At 38.3% G+C, this 22,787-nt stretch overlaps 3 protein-coding genes and 1 long non-coding RNA gene across 5 annotated transcripts; 1 reads left to right on the forward strand and 3 right to left on the reverse strand.

Moving 5' to 3' along the window:
* Positions 1-996: 996 nt before the first annotated feature.
* On the reverse strand, positions 997-5,595 carry toporsa (topoisomerase I binding, arginine/serine-rich a). 2 transcript variants are annotated; one of them, XM_037095724.1, is made up of 2 exons: positions 5,407-5,595; positions 997-4,067 (listed from the first exon to the last, which is right to left on the reverse strand). In XM_037095724.1, the coding sequence occupies exon 2, from the start codon at positions 4,062-4,064 to the stop codon at positions 1,614-1,616; it is 2,451 nt and encodes an 816-aa protein (XP_036951619.1). In that variant the 5' UTR covers positions 4,065-4,067; positions 5,407-5,595; the 3' UTR covers positions 997-1,613. The 2 variants fall into 2 exon arrangements, with proteins under 2 accessions (XP_036951619.1, XP_036951612.1); XM_037095717.1 differs by having other exon boundaries at positions 5,400-5,595.
* A 571-nt stretch (positions 5,596-6,166) lies between these two features.
* ndufb6 (NADH:ubiquinone oxidoreductase subunit B) lies at positions 6,167-8,477 on the reverse strand. The gene is made up of 4 exons (XM_037095744.1): positions 8,200-8,477; positions 6,845-6,937; positions 6,503-6,547; positions 6,167-6,301 (listed from the first exon to the last, which is right to left on the reverse strand). The coding sequence occupies exons 1-4, from the start codon at positions 8,377-8,379 to the stop codon at positions 6,236-6,238; spliced, it is 384 nt and encodes a 127-aa protein (XP_036951639.1). The 5' UTR covers positions 8,380-8,477; the 3' UTR covers positions 6,167-6,235.
* Positions 8,478-9,907: 1,430 nt separating this feature from the next.
* Positions 9,908-21,606, forward strand: LOC119018217 (PRELI domain-containing protein 1, mitochondrial-like). The gene is made up of 6 exons (XM_037095734.1): positions 9,908-10,117; positions 11,431-11,637; positions 12,528-12,753; positions 14,717-14,830; positions 15,363-15,441; positions 20,067-21,606. The coding sequence occupies exons 2-6, from the start codon at positions 11,546-11,548 to the stop codon at positions 20,186-20,188; spliced, it is 633 nt and encodes a 210-aa protein (XP_036951629.1). The 5' UTR covers positions 9,908-10,117; positions 11,431-11,545; the 3' UTR covers positions 20,189-21,606.
* Positions 12,644-13,778, reverse strand: LOC119018236. The gene is made up of 3 exons (XR_005074686.1): positions 13,417-13,778; positions 12,948-13,130; positions 12,644-12,783 (listed from the first exon to the last, which is right to left on the reverse strand). It is a non-coding gene; the product is annotated as an uncharacterized LOC119018236 (long non-coding RNA).
* Positions 21,607-22,787: the final 1,181 nt, after the last annotated feature.

Raw genomic sequence — 22,787 nt, forward strand, 5'->3', positions numbered from 1 at the left:
TGTTTTTGTACTTATTACCCGTCTCAACCAAGTTGATAACTGACTTTCATATCATATTAAAAATGAATGCTGGAAAGTAGAAAAAATTTAGAGTGAAAGCCCAAACATAAGGCAATGTTCCTGAAATGATCTGTGGTTAAGTAAATGGAATGGTATGTGATTTGTAATATTATACTAACCTTACTCAGGTAAGGTCTTTGCCACTGTTCCAATTTCTCTTTTCTCCGTCACAACCCTATAGCAACTCTTTTTTTAATAGTTTAGTATCAAGATATCAGGGTACCATGTCATTTATCTGTGTGCTTTGTGGAAACACCAGTCCTCAACAATTCTATTATTACAGAATATATAAAGAAAAAAATATGCAAGCACATTTGAACTACCTGTTACGCAACCAGCAAGTTTGAATACATAATTCTAACACTTTTACTTTATATACATATTCTACTGTACTGTCTACACCTGCATCCTGTTTACAACCTCTTTATATCTCAGGATATATATTTATCACTACAGTATATACTTATTTTAATATAATTTACAAGCTGTTCTCTCGCTGACCTTCTTACTTTTCAAGTCTTCGATCGCAATTCATTTGAACGTTATTTTCACATTTTTATGTTTATATATATATTTTATATATATATATATATATATATATATATATATATATATATATATATATATATATATATATATATATATATATATATATATATATATATATATATATATATAGAGAGAGAGAGAGAGAGAGAGAGAGAGAGAGAGAGAGAGAGAGAGAGAGAGAGAGAGAGAGAGAGAGAGAGAAAATTTCATTGATTACAGCTGCTTCACTGCAATTCTTGTGCAGCTGAAACTATGAACAAAGCTTTAGTCGAGGTGAATACCAATTGCGCTTAGAAACTGTATGGCCAATTTGCCAACTCGTTATTATTAATCTGAAATCAACACAATACAACCTACATAAACAAACAAACAAAAAAACAACATTAATTAATTGGCACATCACATATGCTCATGACAATTTATTTTAAATAAAATCCATTACAAAAGAACCCACTCTGAAATCCATAATAGGTATTACTTGGTGAGCCACAGGTAGAAAGTGTATTGTCTCAAGAATATGGCCGACTTATATTAACAACAAAATCACCGTAATCAACAATATCCCTGAGAGCACCTTAGAAATAAAATAAATCCATTAAAGAAAATTATTTTCAAGAATATCTATTGACACTTAAAAAAGATGTGTGAACATTATTAGTCCATTAGTCCATGTACATAGTGGCACTTGAAAGTAAAATTGGATTTTTTTTCTGTGATAACTCAGTCACGAAACTCAACCTAGATGGTCTTAAATGGTCCTTTAACCCAATTATCAATACTCTCCTATTCAAAATGGATATGTGTGTCATGAAAATCAGCGTCCAAAAAACTGCTGCTGTAATAAACACTTAAGGTGGTGTGTAAAAGGGTATGTGAATTCATCATATCCTTTAAAGGTTTGATGTACTTTGACATATTAATCTTTGTTTTGATCTAAAATACTGCTTGCAGGCATCATCAGCTCAGGGAAATGCCATCTGTGCCCATCCTACACAGCAGGAATTTCAATTTAACTCTGCATTGGTGGAGGGAGAGGCAGCGGCCAATGGGTCATCCGTGGTATTATCCATCAGTTTGTCCTGGTTAGTGCTGCTGTCCTGGGGGACACTGTCGTTAGCAACAGAATCACTGTCACTGTCAATGGTAATGACAGAGGGTGAGCCCTTCTCTCTGCGTTCACTACTCTTGTGCCTTTTGCTTTTCTTCTTGTGTTTCTTCCTTTTCTTATGGTGACGTTTGCTTCGCTCATTCAAGTTTCCCTCATTGACGAGCTCCACACTGAGGCTCCTGCTAGTCTTTGACCTCTCTTTGGATTTTTTACGCCGTTTCTCTTTGCTCTTTTTCTTATGTTTTGTTGACAACGCGGGGGAGTGACCTTCCGCATGTGAGTTGGGAAGCGCGTCTTCTGACGGTTCTTCCAAATGCCTTGTTTTGTATTTCCTCTTTCCACCAGGCTTGTCATGGTGAGATCTCTTTTTTGCAGAAGTGGAGCGACTGCTGGAATAAGACCTAGATCGGGAATGCCTCCTGTCCCGTCTCCGTGAATCCCTGCTGCGGCTCCTGGAGCGAGAGTACGAGTGTTGATCTGAGTATTTGCGGCTACTGTAATAATAGGACTGTCTCTCTGTGTAATGCATCCCACTATCATTTCTCCCTTGTCTGTAATGCGTATATGGCTGATAGCTGTGAGCACCATCCCTGCTTTTATATTTACTGTCACATTTTGAATAGTCTCTGCCAGTAGAGTGAGAATAACCACTCTCTCTGGACAGAGCGCTGATGCTGCTGTGGGAGACTGCTGGGTTCTTGCTTGAGTGCCAATTCTCTCCAATTTTTGACCACCTTTTTCTCCTTTGGTCTCTGTCCTTTGACCAGCGCCTCTCTCTAGAGCCATCATTACCATCAAATCTTCTATCTGAGTCTTTTCTGTCAGACTTACTGGACTTCCTGTGCCTGCTAGATGTTGAGGAGCTACATCTTTCTTTTGTATCCAACGAGTGACAGCGGTCTGTTTCTACATTTTCTGTCTGTCCAGCACCGCTTCGATCACTACTCTGTGATGCTACAGGACTGAGACTGGAGAAGCGGATGTGTTGAGGTAGCAGCGGCACTTCTTTAGTATCTTCACAGGCAGATTCATCAGAGTCTGAGGAGAGCTTAACCAGCTCAGGAGTCCGCTCTGATGTCGGCTTAACAAAACCTACAATGACACAGTCATCGCTGTCAGAAGACAAACAATCATCTTTGTGACCTTCAGCCTGAGTCACATCTGTTTGGTTTAAAAGACTAATTTGCTGTGGAGAAGCCCCAAACTCTCGTGTCTCGTCCTCTGAACTGCTGTCTGAGTCCGAGTCGAGGACTGACAGACACTCTGCTCTGCTCTGCTCTGCTGTTGTTGAATATGATGGCCCAGGAGTCTCATCATCCCACACAGAGTGGCTCAGAGTAGATGTGGCATTTCCTGGAGTATCCAACTCCACCAAGTGCTCCTCATCCTCTGAGATGGCTATTACAGAAGAGTTGGAGCTGCTGTCTTCATTAGAGGAAGGGGCTGGGCAGTCGTAAACAGCATGCTGGTCATAGGCCTCCATATTGTAGGGGGCCTTTGCAAAGCTGATGAACTCATGCAGAAAGTGCTCTGTGCGCCCCTGGAGGAACGGCCTGAGCTCTTCCTGAATGGCTCCATCCTCCATGTCAAAACGTGTAATGCGGGACATGATGATGTGTTGAACAATGTTGACTAAAGTGCCGTGGGCCCCATATAGCACTATGAGTTCTCTCTTTAGCCAGGGGATCAGTCTGTGCAGGCAGGCAGGATTTCTTCTGAAGAACTCGGCTGAGGTGTCTCGACAGCGTCCACCATCGCGTACATTCCGAACCCTCACCCCCTGTCGGTACAGTTCCCTCCTGAAGTTTACCATTTCCTGCTCTCTGATACGATTCACTGCCCTCCCTTCACTTGCCGCTTTCCTCTTGGCTGCCAACCTCATCATCATGCGCCGGATGTAACGGTCCTGTGGCTGCTGGGGAAGGTTTGTTGAGGCTTCAAACATCACTCCATTGTCTGGAGGTGAAGAGGTCCTTCCCTGCATCTGTCGATGGACTCCGGTGACAGTTGTGCGGTATCTAAAGCGCACTCCCCCAAAAGTCCCAAAAGAGCCATTATCCACTGGCTTCAGGTCATACTTCTTAAAGTTTTGCTCTGATTTTATACTGTGATAGATTGAATTAAATGGCTGCTTGCATAGAGGGCACTCGGCTTTGTTCTTGGACCACTCATGAATGCAGCGGAAACAGAACTTGTGCAGGCAGAGGTCCAGGTAAGAAATGTTGTTAAACAAGTCCAAACAGATGGGACACTTTGAGTCTGGTGACACCTCTGCAGACATTGTTTCAGAGGTTTTCCTTCTGCCCCTCTTCTGGCTCTGCTGCAGGGCAATCTTGATTGCTGACATGATCTGACAAAAAAGAAAACATTTCCAAGTTTGAATTTCTATGAAATGGGAAAATTTACAACCTAACCAATCAGAATGGTATGGCAACCATAGAGTAACCTAGGAGGTTCTATTTAAGTGACAGAGCTAAGTTAAAAATCAAAACTGTAAAGTTAAGAAGCTTAATTCAAGGATTATCCTTACAATTCCTCGTCATTCAGTTTATGGGGAAAAATGCATTTCAGGTTTATGTGACTGCAGATTTATACGGAACAGAAGGGTCTGCATTCTTGTGCCATATTAAACTGCATAGTAATAAATTCTTTTTATTTTTATTTTTCTATTTCTAGTACCCCTGCTCGGCACATGAAAACAGATATTCTAATTTTTCAAATACAGCATGCACCAGATTCTTGTGGATGACTATGACCTGCTGCTGTTGACAGATATTCTCTCTCGTTATCATGCACATTGTCTCATCACATAACATTAAAAAATACTTCAAAATATTATTATCTACACATCATATACGTTTCTCTGTGGACAAAACTGTCACGTCTATTTTTGTTCTGATACATTCTATCACAGGAACATTACTTTAGTCTCCTCTCCAAAATGTAAACAGTTCAGAACCATGCATATCTAACTTACATATTCAAATCCCCGTGTGTCCTTACTCTCACCATATGTGACCTATCTTTTAATAACGACAAGAAAATCGTGTGTTAACAAGAAGCCTAATTGTTTCTCACGGTGAGGACTGTAGTCCATAACAGAAAGGTGGTGGTTAACTCGAATAGACAACAGATATGTGACACCGTTATGATAATCCATGATACATAACCTTATCTGGTACTGTGACGGTCCTTACGTTATATTGGGTCGTTGTCCATGTTAGATCCTGAAAAATGTCTTACTCATCTGTCGCTACCATTGGCAGACATGCCACCACTTAAAAAAAACACGTAAGTATAAAGCTATCATTTGATTTGATACTAGTTTTGGTCCTTCGTCACCTTGAACTGCCTTGTTGTTTTCGGTTTGTTAGCTTAGCAGGTTCGGCTAATACAGCACCTAGTTACCTCCCAAAAGTGAGAAACGATAGTGTCGGTAAACACTAAGAAATAAAGGCTAATATATATTGAACAGTCCGTGACATATACAAAGAATATTCGGTATTTTAAAGTATTTTCACATTATCGCTGATCCAAACGGCGGACACTTGCTATATTATTAGTTAGAGAACTGGTGAACTTGGTTTGCTAAATTAGCAAGCTAGCTTAGCAGGCTAGGCTAGGGCGTTGTAGCTATGTAGCTAAGGGGGCTAACATTAGGGAAAAGTTGTACAATATTTACCTCTGACCTCCTCAAACACGTACACAGCTGGCAACTGATATGCTCCCTCTGTTTCGTGTGCGCCCAGTCATTTTTACATGAATGTTATTCCGGAGCAACTGTTTAAGAGACCAACAGCTTGACTTCATAACAATCCTTCCATGTCGGAACCTGCGCTGCATTTTTCTATTCATCCAGCTACAAGCTAAAAGCCACTACCGCCCTTCAGAATAAAAGCGCCGTCTTCACATTGGGAAGAATTATTATTATCACACACGAATATCATAGATGTTACAAGATATATTAAGATGTTTTATAAGGATGCAATAGTTTTTGCAATCTTTTTTGTTAGGGATAATAGCTATTTAATCATGTTCTTGATGTATTGTAACTCGCAGGAAGCACACTTCCGGTGGATAGTTAACAGAATAAGTGTCTGAGGTCTTGTTTTTTTATGTGACATACAAAATATTGTACATTCATAGTTATTTATTAGATGACGGGTCTAAATCCAGTTGAAAGTAATCTATGGCATGTCTGAAACATATTTCAAGTCGGTTTATGTTCTAATGTACAACCAAAATAAAATTTTGAGTCTTACATAATATACTGCAGTCTGATATGTGTCACATTTGAATGCTGTTTTCCTCACATTACACCCCACCCAAGCATTCTGCTGCCATTTGTCAGTGAACTGAATAAAATATTTTCTAAGAAATACTTCCGCTGACCCTTCTGACTTCTGAAAGCATCAATATGTCACCATTTACATCACTAATACTCGTTAATGACTTTGTAATATTTTATTGGCATATACACAGTTTTTACAACAGAAAAATGATTGAAACATTTCAACTTCAGTGATGACCATGGGACTCAGGCAGATCTGGAACAACTTCACCAGTTTCCAGGATGGTGTCACCCTAAACACAAGAACAAGGACAGAAACATTTTTAAAAAATACCCTTTTCCTCCATCAGAGAGCAGCTCTTAAGACGTGGAATCATTGCATGGAATCACCTGCCATGACAGGTAAAGCAAGCTAAAATGCAGCTGTACATAGAAAAATGAAAAGAACTTTTACAGTAACCACATGTTAGATTTAATAAATGAGTCATACTTACTGGGAACAACCTGGGCTTCAATTCCACAATGCCATATGGCTTTTGCTGCGGGCGACAAAAACCTTGTTATTTAATATGATTACTGATCAATACATTGTCACATAACCATTTATCTATTGACAGTAAATGCAAGAGAATCAAAGAACATGAAATAAAGTCACTGCTACATGTCTGTTATTCTCATGAGGACTTTTGCTTTCTTTGCATGTCTATCTACTTGCATGCTACCTAAACAATGGCAAACACTTTAGACACAATGCATACAATTTTCAGTATGTATCACATTTGTTACATCTTTTTTACTAATATTACAAATAATGTGAAACAATTCTGTTGACTTACAGCCACATGGTATTTCACATAGTAGTGAACAACCCAGGCAGGTAGCAAGAGGCGTGTTAATGTGAAAACTCCACCTTTGTATGCTTTGTAGGTCTGTAAGGAGATACACATTAAAGGGAAATATTAACAGAAGAGAAATACATAATGAATGACAGAGTCTTTTCTATACATTTCAAACAGATAACTCATACTTCAACATGAATGGAGCCAGGCAAGAAGTTTATGTATGCAGGCGGGGTTCAAAATGAACTCTTGTCCACTGGCCAAATGTATAATGAATGTTCTACTTTGACCAGCCACATAATATTTATTATAATAATTAATTAATGGCTTCAACCTTTTCATGAAAAGTCATTTGTCTTGGAAATACCTGCTGCATCTACTGTTTTTATTATTTTTTTTTAGAGATTAGACAGGCACACATTTTATTTGCCTGATTAATTCCTTTCTTGGTGAGAAAAAGGCCTGTTTGGGTTTTGTCAATCTAACAGTCCAAATGTGAACCATAACTAGTTAACAATGGAAAAAATCCAAATGTTAAAAATTGGAATCAGAGCACACTTAATATTTCAGCATCATAGATAACTTATCTAAGGGTTGCTGAGGCACATTTGCGATATTGAACTAAACCATGTACTATCATGTTATCAAGTTATTAATGTTCTGTAGACTTACTGATAGGTAAATTCAAACAGTATCCACATTCTCTAAAATGTCATTCATATTTAGAACATAAGATAACTTAGGAAGACCTTTGTACCAAATTATAATGTGGCGTTCACTGTCCATACTGTAAAGCTCACTGAGGCAATGTGCTTGTGACTTAGGGCCTTTTAAATAAAGGTGATCCAGAGTTTTTCCTTTCATTGAAATGAACAGAATAACAGGCCACCATGCAGCTCGCATGTAAAAAAAAAAAATCCATCTAACGCAGACTGACTTAAACTATTCAGTCAAACAGCAGCAGGTTTATTTGACTTTATCTAACCATACGTAGTCACAGAAGAATGTAATATAGCGACAAAGCCCTCTGAACTAAACAGTCCACTGATAAATGTAGTAGTTACAACACGCAAACGTTTTATTATTTTGACAAAGACTCAAAATGACAGTTCTGAGAGTCTGTAGCCAGAGGCAGCTGCAGTCTACAGTGGGTTAGCATTAGCTGGTTCACCACATTGGGGGCAGATTAACCTTTAGCTGTATCGCTCTAAATATGTTATCTTTATTCAAATGGACAGTGTCCACTTCAAGTTAACTGTTTGTTTGTTTTTTACTGGTATATCGGATGTACACCGTTATCACCAGTGCTTGTTGTGCTAGCTAGCTAGCATTAGCTGTGTATCAGGACTCACGTAAAGTCTCCACAGGCTCTTGGGCTCCAGAAAGCCAGCCCAGAACTTGGCGACGGCGCCGGGAGCTTTGGCCGGTAGCACGGGCTCCCTCGGGCTGAGCTCCTGGTCCTTCAGCCACTGTTTCCGGAGCTTCGAGAGCTGCTCGACGCGGAGCTTCTCGTCTGGTGTGTAACCAGACATCGCTTATTTCTGGACGTTCAACCTCGAGATACCTACAATGACACCATGGAGGACACTTCCCTTAGCAGGCGAGCGCACCAACGAAGAAGAAAAACAGGAAACGTGTCACAGCTTAGAGAGTCCGACGAATTCTGGTGCGACATCTGCTGGACCGGAAGAGTAATTTTGTCAAGTTTTGTTTTGTTTTGTTTTGTTTTATTTAATTCTCTAATTTCGTACGCAATTATAAAACTTATTTACTCGGGGAGCGACAAGATGTTGTATGAGAGTTATGTCATCTGACTCTTTGCTGGTTAGGTTTATTTATTGCAAGTAAATGGTTTAGTGTTATGTGGCAGATGTGGTGACAATTTGCATTAATGACTTTATTATCAACAGCATATCATGTTTGGTCTTTCTGCCCACTTTTATCTACTAGATGGCAAAAGCCAACATTTTCATGAGCAATGGGCCTTTCAAAAAGACACCAGTTATTTCACGTCATAATTGCTAGTCTTGGTTAGTACCCCACTGCCTTTAAAAAAAAAATGGTATAATTAGGTTCTCGAGGAGCTTGATGTCTGACAAAATATAATCCCTGGTTGATGTCATAGTAATGTCATCATGGTTATCCCATCTTGGGTTTGAGGGCTAACAGAAAGCATGTGTTATAAGGGCGAGTGACTGTGGCAGGGCATTGTCAGAAAAAAAATGTATCCTAAATGAAGGAGATTTCTTTTAAAACCTCTCAGATTTGCTCCCATGATGTCATAGTGATATCATAGGTATGTCATCAGGGTTATCCCAGATTTGGTCTCAAGACAACAAATTTCGAACGGAAAGCCAGTGCAGTAAATTGAAGGGGTGTGTTTGGGAGGCACTAATGATGTCACAGATAATGTCACATTTCATGTATTCATCTAAGGCAAAAACTCACATGTAGCATCTTTAGCTCCTCCAAGTTTGATTCAGGTGTAATCCAGCATCTGGTTGATAGTCATTTATTCATTTAAATTTTGTTCATTTAAAACAAAAAATGCAGCACACTTTATCTGTTTGTTTAGTCACTTAGTGTATTTCTACGGCTGCAGTGTCCATTTTCAAAAAGGAGATGTTGTTAAAAATGTAATGGGTCCTATTCATAACCCCACCAGGGCAAGTTTAACTCTTTCACGCTCATGATACTTTTAGTACTACCAAACCCTTTACGCTGACACCACTCCAAGTATTTGTATCTTGTTTATTGAGTTACAATGTTTTTAATTTGACCTGCTCACTAGTAGGGTCTTCGTGATATGATTACACTATTTTGACAGGAGTAAATTATTGTATTCTTGATACACTTTTGATGTTCCACTCAATAAGACTTAGAGTAGAGTATTAAAGACTTGTTGCGGAAATAGAGGTGGTGGTAGAGATTTATTAACAAGAAACCGGTCTAAAATCCACTTTATAAACTCCTCATGAAGTCATTGTTATGCACACTCCGGTACAGTATGTGGCGACATACAGCGTTCACGTGAGTTCGCTACCACACGAAGAAGAAGCAGAAGAAGTCGTAGAAGAAGAAGACGAAGAAGAGGAGCCGTATTTGTGCGACTCTCCGACCCTCCGCCTCACTGCCCTGTCGGTCAAACGTAGGATAATGGATGTAATTAGCTAACGTTAGATAATTTTGTCGGGTCACTTACTACAGGCACAAAAAGCAGAGTGTCTGCGGATATGTAGTAGCTCAGCATTCCATTAGCAGTGACTTCAGGTAAGAGCTCTTGTATCTCGTTAACCCAAAGGTTTTGAAACTCCACCTGAGTTGAACTGTACTGAGCGTTACTGCTAGCTGAACGTAACTGAGTTGTCGTTATGCTAAACTAGCTGTCAAATTCTCTAGAGCCGGGATCGATCTGTAAAATAAGTAATGCAACGCTTGCTGCTCAGTGTCATCGCCACTGTAACACGTCGAAACAGTTAAATTAGTTGAGCATTATAAGTCAGCTTCAAGAAGCTAGTTAGCTAAGTGTTAGCTGTCAAGGAACTCACATGTTGTTAGCTGTGGCTTTAAGCCACCCAGCTTGCAATAACAAGGCACAACCTCACCTGTAGGGCAATGTAAAGCCATACGTCAAGGTGACATGTGTACGAATTGCGCAAGAGACCGTAATAATCAGTAATTGTCTGTTTAAGTGATTATCCGGCTGTTAGAAGAATTGAGACTTATAGGGGCACTAGGTTATGTTGGAAAATAATTTCAGGATATTTAATATATAAAACATTAAATAGATAATTATTCAAGCAAAAAAAAAAAAAAAAAAAACTCACTGAATATCCCTTCTGATTAAAATGTCTTCCCCCAAACAACAAAGTGGACCTTTAAAAGCAGGGAAGTATATCTTAGAGGATCTGTTGTGAATGTAAAAGTAATATATAGCGCCAAGGATGTTCTAAAACTTTTTGATTGTCATTAATAACAGGTACATGCTGATTTAATTGGGAAAAGATACATTAGATCACATGACGATAGCAGCTCTTACAGTCTGCCACGCTCCACGATGTACGAACACTGATCAACTCACTATATGACTTCATGGCGGTGTGTAGAGCCGGATTAACTATTTATTTATTGTTAATGTAATAGGTTAATCTATGCATGCATGTAGTGATGTATGCACAGCAGGGGTGTGCAGTCAGGAAAAAATGTCATGATATAAATCATTTTATGAGGTGATATCAATACAGACGGTGTGAAAACAAATTCTTGAAAATAGAAATAGGATAAAGCTTTTATCCATAAAATAATCAGAAAGAACTGCAAAATTAAATATATAGGAAATGAAGGTCCATTATCATATATAAAAACAATTCTATAAAAATCTAATGGTGCCATAAAGCATTCGTGGTCACTGATATGCAGCCAACAGCAGCAACAGATGCCAACAAATGTATTTGAGAATAAAGGGATATAATGTACATTCAGATTTACACGTTATTCCACAATTTGGAATTTAAACTAATCTAATTTTGCTTTTCACTGAAGGTTGATACATTTGTTAAATCTCTTTCTCTTCACCTCTGCAGGACCGTGCCAGATTTTGAATGGAGTCAGCACCCAGGTTCTCATTTTCTTGTGTAGTCACAGCGAGGGACCTCAGGGCTCATGATTCAGGCCATCGTGTAATTCAGCAAGGGAAGAATGGTCAAGTATTTCTGTAACACGGCAGACATCAGGAGTACGTGGGACCATGTTGTCTCTGCTTTTTGGCAGAGGTACCCCAATCCGTTCAGGTATTGTAGTATTTTCAGTATTTTAACAGATGGTCATTGTGAATGTGTTGGTGTCAACACAGTCGTGAAGATATTCTTGTGTTTGAATCTGTTTTTTCACCAGCAACTATAATTTATAACAACTTAATCATAAACACTGCTTGGCAACCAAGAGCTAAAAAGAATCCTTGGTCATGACTGAGATAGTGAACTGAGAAAACACATCAGAGAAGTAAAACTAAGTTCAGCATATTAATAGTTGTGTGGTCGACCTGTTTTCATTTGCATTTGACCTGACCTAACAAATGTCACAATCTAGAGATCTGTGTCCTATTACATCTCACAAACATTACAGTAGCAGTCAATGAACATAATGTAGCACCGGGACCAAAAAACACACAAACATAATTTATTTTAATTGACTGTTTGAAACAGATGGAACTATTGTTTTAAACAGAAGTGAAATTAATCACAAACTGATACGAAACTTGAAAGTTAAAGGATGGGCTCACATTTTCTCAAGTCTGTTTGAGTTTACATTTGGACACGTGAGTGTTGTTAAATGACATTTTGTGTTTGCTGTAATCATTCCTAATATTCATACTGGCCATAAAGAGGTCTCCTTCTCACATGCATTCAGAGGAAGTGCCTCCAGATAAAATCCACTGTTCTCCGTCTGTGCAAAAATATGTTCCAGAGTTGAACTGTGAGTCAAAGTTAATCATTTTAGTATAGAACTCCCCATTTCCAGATGTTTACTTGCTGCGCTGCAATGGAGGTATAGTATCTCTAACTTGACCCAAACCACTGAGGATTCTTCCTCCTATCACTTTCATTGGTGGGAAGTGATCCTAAAACATGAACAAATAAATGTCTGACATGGATGTGTGCTTTTGTGGTTTTTTGATCAGCACCCACGTTCTCACAGAGGACGTTGTGTACCGGGAGGTGACTGCAGACAACCGGCTCCTCTCCAGACGCCTCCTGATGAAGACCAATCGTTTGCCTCGTTGGGCAGAGGTTCTCTTCCCCACCGGCATGTCTCGCTCCGTATACATCATTGAGGACTCCATCGTGGACCCTGTGAACAGGAGCCTGACCACCTACACTTGGAACCTCAACCACACAACTCTGATGGTGAGGTGTCTGATTCTCTGTGGTTTGTTGCTTTTAGGAGAAAAAAAATGAGCTTTTTTTGCTGCAAATTTCCCATGAGCCTTTGCAAAAAATCTAAATCTGTCTATGACTTTATCAGCCAAATCTTAAGTTCATCTCAGCTTTTCAGAGCTTTGTCAGCTGGTTGTAAATGTACTGTTTTGGTGCACTCTCACCATTCGGATAGTGTCATTTTTCAGGCTCAGCAGGCAGATGTTTTCAACTAAAATGCTCTAAAAACCCACTGTATGCTAACCTGTCAGCACCAAACAGCAGGCAGACACACTTAGTGGAGAGATGGTGGAGCATTTAAAAGACGAAGAGGCAGATGTTTCCATCAGAAACGTGTAGAGACAAACCTTAAACAGAAAATATTTGGTTTACACCCTCAAATGGTCTGAAAATTCAGTTATTGTGGATTTAAAGATGAAGTTCTGCTTCAGAGAAATGTTGTTTGACATCATTGTTAAATGCCATAGTAGATGCAGTATTGCAAACATTATAACTCAAAAGCAGTTCAAAATTTAAAAACAAATCAATTCTATGAGTATTGCAGTTTGCCAACACAGTGTACAGTGTCAAGTGAAGACAGAGTAGAAAAGACCGAACTGTGTGCCATGACTGCAGTCACATGTAGCTGCTTACCTCAGAACGGATGAGGAAATACTAATTAATCCAGCCTGATGTTCAAAGGAGGCAAACGTTTGAACACAGTTCAGATGTAATAATCTCCCCGGGAAGAAGGACCTTGACATGAGTTATACATTATGCAGCTTTAAGATGTGCTGTTTTCCCTCTCTTACTGCTGTATCCCTTATGCTAAAGCATGAGGGATTTATTTTACTCATCTTTTAATCTACTGCAGCATGAAACATAACTGGAAGTTAGACCAACTAACTCGTGTGATCAAAGCATTGACAAATACAGCCACGAAGAATCTGGTTCTTTGATCTTCTGGGTGGGAAGAGTTATGGAAACTATTTAGTAGAATCTTCAAGACAAATGGGGAGATGTCTTAATAAAAAACAGTGATAAAGCTTGGTAGGAGACTTTTCAAAGTTAAAATAGATTTTATATTGAGAAATTTAGAGATGCAAGATATTGATTTTTCTCTTTCTTTCAGTCAATAGGGATATCCAAACTAATAATTTCACAAATTTGTATATTTAAAGAATGACTTCATAACCTGTGATCTCTGCATATCTGAGCACAAGAAAGGCCAAATTGTAACGAGCAGTAATGGATGATTTGATATTCCATAGCTTTATTAAGATTTGATGTGTTAAAATTCTTAGACCTCTCTTGTGGAACATGTTGTCCACACCGGTGACAACTTGCTTGACGACTTGCATGACGACAATCTTGATTTCATGAGCGTGACAACTGCAGGCTTGACTACTACCAGTACAGCTACTACTGCAGACCCCCTTTAGAGGAGCGTGCTGCCCACTACTGCATCAGTGTGCAAATGCTGCACTTTTAAAGGCAGTGTAAGCAATCTGACTTCATACTGTTTAATTGGTATTGGTGAAGCTAAAGCCAGTAAATTGAGTAGTCGCCGATAATGTAAATTTCCCAATATGCATCCTGCATCACTAGAGAAATTATTTAGATCCAGTTATGACCATGTTAATCCAAATGAAATGATAAAATCCCACCTATATTTGGCCTTACTCGTGTGTTTTATATAGATTATGTAAGTTAAAATGTGTTCTCAAATGTATTAAAGCTAAACCTAACAAAGAATCTCACAAGAAAAATCTCGCCACATTCATATCAAATTTGAAGAAGAGAAGAAAAGTGGATTTATTTGCTTCCAGCATGTGTTTTTGCTATAAATCGTCTCTCAAGCCCTTATATGTTCATAAAAATGTTCTTTTACATTGATTCCTGAACTGTGTTCCTTTATCTTAACCTGCTGGCACTTTTCTCTCTCCCATGTCAGTCAGTGGAGGAGCGCTGTATTTTCCGGGACTCGGTGGAGCAACCAGCCACCACCCAGCTAAAACGGGAAGCGTGGATATCCTCAGGAGTTTATGGCTTCTCCAGACCGATTCAGGTACATTCACCCTCTTTTTACAGTGAGTAATTACCCATTAACTATTCAGGAGGGTAATGTACATTAGAATAAAATGCTCTTTCCATTGCTTTCTTTATTTTTTTTACCTTTCTGATCCCAGCTACAAACAGCCATTATCATTATACAGTTCATTAGTATAGAGGTTCTGTAGCAGTAAGATTAATATCATCCAGCCTAGAGTGTAGAAGTGTCAGCTTGACTTGTTTTTAGCCTTGAGTGAATGTACAGAATCCTATTTTCAAAGCCTCAGTTTGATTTGTGGGTCACAGTATGAGCAGCAGAGACGTGGGAGCCTGTGTGCAAAAGCCAAAATAAAGAAGTTGGAGATATGAGGAGAGAAGTGAAAACGGTGCCAAAAATATGTCAACCTAAAATTGTTATTAGATGTGGAAGATGCCAGGCTTACTTTAATTTCCCCAGAGAATAGGAGGGAGAGGACTGCTAGCTAAGCGTTGTTTTTCAGACGTCTCCCGCCCCATGTAAAGCCATTTCCTGTTCTGTCTTTTCCCAGGAGTTTGGATTGGCCCGCTTCAAGAGCAACCAGGTGAAGGCCATGAAAGGGCTGGAATACGCGCTGTCCAACTTACAGGGTACGTACACTTCAGCAGCAGAGATGAGAGGAAAGTGCAAGGGAAATAGAAAAGGGGAAACAGAACAGTTCATTTTTAACTGTTGCCATTTCTGGAAATGAAAAAACAAAACACAGAAGAACTAGGGCTTTCTTCCCTCCATACATCGGAATATGACACATCATGCATTAGATTTTACTTATTTATGGCTTAATGTTTACCTTTCTGCGCTTTGGAGACATGGCTGAATATTTGTGAAACATACTGATGAGAAAAAATTATTCACTTTCTTTTAGTGTAAGATCAGCTGTGTAACCGAACGGCTTGAAGCAGTTATTACTCTGGAGTAGGAAACTTGTCTCAGTTAAACCTCTCAGCGTTGCCTAAATGTTTGTCTTGAAACCAGGTTAATTCAAGACGCTTTTAAAGGTTCTTGTTGTTGATCAGAAAAAACATATGACTGGAGAGGAGACATGAAACCATGACGACTGCAGTGAGAAACCATTTGGATTTCTGAATTTAGGCTCAGACCCAGATTATTTATGTAGTCAGTGCTGCATATACAAAATCCTGCAGGAAAGGCACTTAACCTGATAACATAAAGTGATGCAGTGTCAGACAACTTTGTCTTACCCACCAGGAATGTGCACACAAGAAAAAAAAACACAGACAAGTAGTGTTTGCCAGTGTTCAACCAGTGTTTTGCTTTAACTTATCATTATGAAGTAAATGTTGATTTCACAAAATAATGGTGATAACATAATGACACCATCTGTTTTTAGATTGGTCCCTTATAAGACTTGATACCACTTTATTATTTGGTTTGACATGAGGTATGAAGTCATGCTGGCAGCAGGGTACCATTTCTATTTATTTCAATCCCTCAATTAAAGACTAAATGAATGAAGAAGCTCACATGTTTTCCTGTGTTTGAGGAAAACGGAAACAATCCTGTGACAGCAGTGCCAACAATAGCACCACTTGGGAACGCTGCAACAGAAAACTTCTGTTTCCACTTTAATTCAGCTCTCATCACAACCCTTTATAGGTCCTGCACAAATCTGTTGTCCATCATCAGACTCGGTGACAGCAGTTTTTGGCTGACTTAAAGACAAATCAGTACAACAGAAAATAGATTTAAAGGCTAACTCTAACCATCAGGGAGGTGATATAAAGGAAGGGAAGCCATTCGATGTGAAAAGGGTTGTGCCTTGTTGGGCAGTGGGCCCTGATCAGTGAGGATTGTGTAACGCTCCAGACTGTGTGTTGTGCTGATGCAGCGTACTGTTGTCTGAAAGGACTGTTGTGATTCTGTCCCACTGCCCCTTTGTTGATGGCACTGCAGGGATTGGCATCTGAGCGCTGTGGTGAGTATGTTAGCAGAGGGGCATCAGTTTGCCATCCCGGGCCTTGCCCAGGGTTGTCACATGATGCCAATAATGAGCCTCACACAGTAGAGTGTGTAGCAGAGGTAGTGACTGTCTCGCTTTGTGTGTTGTGTAGGCGGATACACACGGTTAGAGTGGCTGAAAAGTTCGTGTGGAGTTGGCGTAGAGTTAGTTTATAGTTCAGTAGTGTGTTTGAGATGAACTGAACACAAGTCGTGACCTTCTCTTTATAGTCATGAATGATGTATAATAACCAGATAACAAATGAATCATCAAGTTTTGTTATGACTGCAGAAAAAAGGCTTCTAATCAACATTGTGTTTTATATTTTGTAATCACAATCTCATAACTTTGATCATTCCACTCATGATCTGGCTGATTAATATGAAAAGGATTTTAATATTTTAATATTAATATAGAAATCTTTACATGTAGCAGATGGTATGCTAAGTAAACACCAAAATAAGTAAAGTCCCAGACATGGATCAAAATGCACGTCCCACATTTTTTTTGTAGACAAGTCGCATGTTACATTGGCATTGAAAAACAAATCATATGTTATGTTACAGTAGCGAGAGGCAAACATTGTGGTGTCAGTAACTGCATTCTGCCATTGCATGGCAGTATAATCAATGCCAAGTGAGCAGAGCAGACCTCCCATGTTGTTGCTTTAATGACTTGTAGACATTATCTATCTGTAATTAAAAGACATCTGTTTGGACAGCATGGAGTGTGAGACAGCAGAGTCACAGGTGTCTGATCTGTCAGCTGAATAGAATAGATAAGATTTATGGCCAGATACAAATCTCAACTCACAGGTCCATATACAGCATCTTAACATGTAGCTGAGCAGCCGTCTTGTGATCTCTGCTATGAATAAATTGTAAGTTACGTGGCATTGATTCTGTCGTCTGCTAGAAACGCCCCGAGTAAAGGCTGATGCAAAACTTTGAAATTAAAAAAAAAAAAAAAAAATTAAAGTTCACTTAAGTTTTTACTCACAATGTTATAAAATCCTAAACTTCTGGGACACAGTTGTTTGATTAAGGTGATTGAAAGCTCCTTTAAGCTGTTATATTGCACTGCAGAGTGAAATCAGAAACATCTTTCCTAACACAATATTAAAGCCGTCTGAAAATGAAACTATTTCATTGTTGGGACAGAGAAATATCATAATTAATACAAACTCTATATAAACGTCTTCTATGGCACAACATATGGGTTAACGTTATTAACTGTACTTTTAACAGTAATGTACCAAAAATCGATCCAGTGGTGTCAAAGCAATTTTCTTTAGAGTGAAATTAACATCTAATTATAAGTATTTATTATAAGATAATTATAGTAAAGAGCCAAATATCAACTGTGGGAATGCTGCCATTTTTCTGATACGTTGAAAGTACCCAACGGATGATATGAACTTAAAAAAAAAAAAAAAAAAAACGTATGGTGCTTTCATATCGGCTGTCAGTTCACCTTTCAGTTTCAGGAAGGGTTTGGTGGAGCCGCTGCAAAGCAAACACAAACTAAGAATCAAACTCAACTGAAATGAGGAAAATAAAAACCTGTGAAAACCAGTTTGACAGTTACAAGCGAAATCTGCTGCCAGTACTTCACCTCCTGGAGAATTTATTTTTAGTGCGGGCCGACGCGCACGGTGACCAAACGATGGGTGATGACAAAAGAGGCATCACATCACTCAGGGAGTTAAAGCCAATTCACACTTACTTGTGTTTGTTTTCATCGTGTAAAAGATGTATAAATCAACATATAACACGCTGGCTTCCTTGTTTTTGGCCGCTATAAATTCTCCCTCCGGTTACTGTCAGCCTCCGAACATGAAGAGGCTTCTCCCTCTGCATCCCTCCCAGGAAAACCACTTATCTACCTGAATGTGAAGGAAACCGCTCGACTCTGCTCTCTTCCCGTCTCTCTCACAGTTGAGGGGAAACTGCTCAGTGGTATCATGATTCTGGTTGTCGTTCTCACGTAAGGTATTCTGAGGGGTTTCAGGGTTCACAGCCAGGTCGGGCGCAAATAGACTCTTTGGCCCATGGCACTGAATCCCATGTGAGGCACTTTGTAACAGCAGACATTTATCGGAGCGCTCACTTCAGTGCTTTTTAAAAAACATTTTCTCTTTTTAGAGGAAGATCCGTAATGTTTCCATCTTGTATGGTGTTATAAAAAGCCTCGTTAGACATAAATATGACAGTAACTTTGCATATGGGTCACGTGTGTGAACAGGCAACCAGGTCGTTTTTACATAGAAGTCATGTTGGCTTTCTTACCAGGCACAGCAGGTCATATATCCATAACAATGTCGACACGTCTCTAAATCGAATCCAGTCAGATAAATGTAAAGTTTGCAAAAGCTTAAGGTAAAAACACTTACTATATTATACGAATGATATTGATTCTAAGTATACAAAGTATCACCTCCTATAGAAAAGCAGTTAAATCGATTATAAAACACTGAATGAGCCGATTTTCAGATCGGTTTTCCCCGTTTTGCAATACCACCAGGTTAAAAGAGGTTAGAGAACACTTTGTACTGAAACTGTACTCAACAATAAGTTGTAGCTTGTGTGCCGTCAGACACTATAAAATAAACCACAGAGAAACAGGGTCATCACTAAGGAAGGTTTTAACACAACATGTGAAAATCCATCACTCAGGCTGTTTTCTAACAGGGTCTACGTTGCCTCCTATGCACCAATAGCTGATTGTCTTTCTTAAAGGATAAGTTTACCCAAAAATGGAAATTCAGTCATTATCTTGTCACCACCACGCAGATGGTGAGTTGGGTGCAGTTTCACAGCAAAACAGCATTCTCCTAAGAAAGTGAAATCGATGGGGACTCGTTTTAAAAAGAGAATGGCTCAGTCAGGCGTTATCAGAGTCCACATCGATTTGATGTTGTTATTGTGAGACTCGGATTATCCCGGACAAGCTCTATGGAGCCATTTTATTTACCTATTTTTTATTATTAGTCCCCATCTACTTGAGTTGTTTAGGAGAGTACCGTAACATTGTTTTGCTGCGGAGCTGAAAATTCCCCTGACTTTCTGTCAGCATGGGGGCGAGTAGATAATAACCACATTTTTTGTTTTTGGGCGAACATTTCCTTTTAAATGAGTGTTACATGTAACAGTGTTACGTAGTCGCGTTTAAGAAAAAAATACTGTGATCCTCACTCGTGTCATCCTCATTCTGTCATCCTCATTCTGTCCTGCCCGTCCCTCTCTGGACACACAGGAGAGACGCCCCAGCGGCTGCCCAGGGACTCGGTGAAGGACGCGTCAGAGAAGGCCAAGGAGGCGGCCAAGAGCCTGGCTTCAGCCGCTGCTGTCCCTCAGAAGCCCCAGCAGTACGTCTGACAGGGACGGCGTGACATGAACTCAACACAATGCCTTTTTTTAGATCACCTTGACTGGACTGAAGATTTCTGGGATCTCGCCGATTTTTTTTTCCTTCACTTGGACTTTTTCTCTCACTGTTCTCAGATTCCTGTCTTCCCTTTGCTTTCACTACATCTCAGGTCTCTGAGTCTTTCTATGAGACATGTTGCCTTTGTGGAAACTTTCAGACTGTGACCAGCAGCACCCATGAATGCTGTAACCAACGCACATTTTTGTGTCGTTACCATATATTTAATGCATCTATTTTAAGTAAGCTTATATTCATGCATATAGAACTTTAAGTGACATTAATCAGCAATTCAGTGTATATGATATTTATGCTCTAGGTTTTGGTCCGGCCTAAACACGTTCACAGTAGACCAAATCATTATACTGTGACAGTATAGGTTCATTTTCACTCAAATACAGAAGGACTAACACTTTTATAATAACTATCATTGATAAATGATACATTTGTAGTTGATAATTAAATCTTTGGTGATATTGTTTTGGCTGTTAACAATGAAATGAGACCATTTATTAAGCAGTTGTTCATCATTAAGTTGAAGATTATGTTTATGAACCTTTACAGTTGATTAATAAATGGTTCATTAAACATTTCACAGTTCAACAGTTTATAGTACAGTCATTATAGTTTTATTAACTTCACTGTTTATTAATGATGGTTATTGTACAGTGTTACCTTTGGTTTTATGCGCACACAAATGATATTTAAACAGTGAACGAGCTGTTGATAATCATAACATACCAAAGTGACTTATATCAGAACAGTCAGCTTGAGTGACATTTTCTCATTTCTGTGCACGGATTATCTCAGTGCTGCAGTCAGCCTGCAATGGTATGACTGTTCCACTGACTGAGGGGCGTGTAGTGAAAATCATTTAGGTAATTTCAGTCTGCTGACGTGGAGATGATATTGTAAACATTTCAGTGATTGCATTCCCTCTTAGGTGGAATTGTCTGGATTTTTCACAAGGAAGACTTGAATAATAGTTAAAATATGTACTTTGAAGAATTATTTAGCATTAAGTATTTTTAATATGAGGTATTGGGTAGATTAATTTAAACCAGTCGGTAGTTGGTTGTTGAAGGACTATGTACAAACTCGAATCCACTGGAGTTTCTGTTGAAGGGTTGAACATGTTTTTCTGTCAAGTTTTTTGTCTTGTGATTTCTTCTCAGTGTCAAATTGAGCTTTAATAAAACGTGTTAAGTTATTGATAAAATGTTGCTTTGTTGGTTTCACTAGTTTATATTTCAGTGACGCTGCAAAAACCTTTTCATAAATGATATATTTATAGATAGATAAACTTTCATTGATAGTTTGTTTACTGTCAGTATTCAATGAAATGTCTAATAAACCATTTATCAAGCAATTGTAAAGGTTTATAAACATCAGCTGCAACTTTCTAACGGTCATCCAGATGTTTACAGATGAACTACACAGACTTATAACTATTTACAAACTGCTTATAAACATCAGTTGCAACTTTACAATAAGCAATCGTTTAATTAATGGTTTATTAAGTTTTTTTTGATTGATAATAGTGAAATAACTTTTAATAATTTTTTAATAATAATTAAGTTTTATAAAGTTCAAAACAAACTATAGAACATTTTAAAAATTATTCATATACTTACCATTTCACCATGTGCTCTCTCTATCTATCTATCTATCTATCTATCTATATATATATATATATATATATATATATATATATATATATATATATATATATATATATCTCTCTATCTATATATATATCTATCTATATATATATCTATCTATATCTATATCTATATCTATATCTATATATATATCTCTATCTATCTATATCTCTATCTATCTATATCTCTATCTATCTATATCTCTATATCTATATATATATATATATATATATATCTATATATCTATATATAGATATAGAGATATATCTCTATATCTATATATATATATATATATCTATATCTATATATATATCTATATATATATCTATATATATATCTATATCTATATCTATATATATCTATATATATCTATATATCTATCTATCTATCTATCTATCTATCTATATATATATATATATATATATATATATATATATATATACCATTTTTCATGTATACCAATTAATCATTTTAATATATATATTTAAGCCATTTAATAAAATGTACCTTTTACCAATGATGGTTATTATGTTATACACTATTTTATATAAGTGTAACCAACGTTTCTCTGCCATACTAGTGTCAGTAGATGAACTCTGATCTTTATAAACGACTTAATATTCCAGGCGACAGCTCAGTTTCAGTCACAGCTGCACAAACCAAACAGGAAGCCGTGTTACATCTGCATATCCCTGCTGCTTTGTTCAGTTGAAGGTTGTCACGGTGCCGTTCCCCCCCCCCCCACGAGGAGCAGCGTGTAAATCTATACATCATTTAACAGACAATAATCAGGCGGCAGCGACTTTATGTATAAAACATTTTAATTATATTACAATGAGAGAATACACAATACCTTCAAGTGTTTGCTCAAATGTAGCCAGCACCAGGT

Source organism: Acanthopagrus latus, chromosome 1 (genome assembly GCF_904848185.1).
Source record: "Acanthopagrus latus isolate v.2019 chromosome 1, fAcaLat1.1, whole genome shotgun sequence".
Lineage (NCBI taxonomy): Eukaryota > Metazoa > Chordata > Actinopteri > Spariformes > Sparidae > Acanthopagrus > Acanthopagrus latus.

What these genes read in the sequence shown, in the direction of transcription:
- ndufb6 (XM_037095744.1), bottom strand. Translation starts at nt 8,379, where the DNA reads ATGTCTGGTTACACACCAGACGAGAAGCTCCGCGTCGAGCAGCTCTCG. An exon ending in AGAGCCTGTGGAGACTTTAC is followed by an intron (nt 6,938 to 8,199) that starts GTGAGTCCTGAT and finishes ATCTCCTTACAG; the next exon opens with ACCTACAAAGCATACAAAGG. An exon ending in TGAAGCCCAGGTTGTTCCCA is followed by an intron (nt 6,302 to 6,502) that starts GTAAGTATGACT and finishes TCTTGTGTTTAG; the next exon opens with GGTGACACCATCCTGGAAAC.
- toporsa (XM_037095724.1), bottom strand. Translation starts at nt 4,064, where the DNA reads ATGTCAGCAATCAAGATTGCCCTGCAGCAGAGCCAGAAGAGGGGCAGA.
- LOC119018217 (XM_037095734.1), top strand. Translation starts at nt 11,546, where the DNA reads ATGGTCAAGTATTTCTGTAACACGGCAGACATCAGGAGTACGTGGGAC. An exon ending in TCAACCACACAACTCTGATG is followed by an intron (nt 12,754 to 14,716) that starts GTGAGGTGTCTG and finishes CTCCCATGTCAG; the next exon opens with TCAGTGGAGGAGCGCTGTAT. An exon ending in GCTTCTCCAGACCGATTCAG is followed by an intron (nt 14,831 to 15,362) that starts GTACATTCACCC and finishes GTCTTTTCCCAG; the next exon opens with GAGTTTGGATTGGCCCGCTT.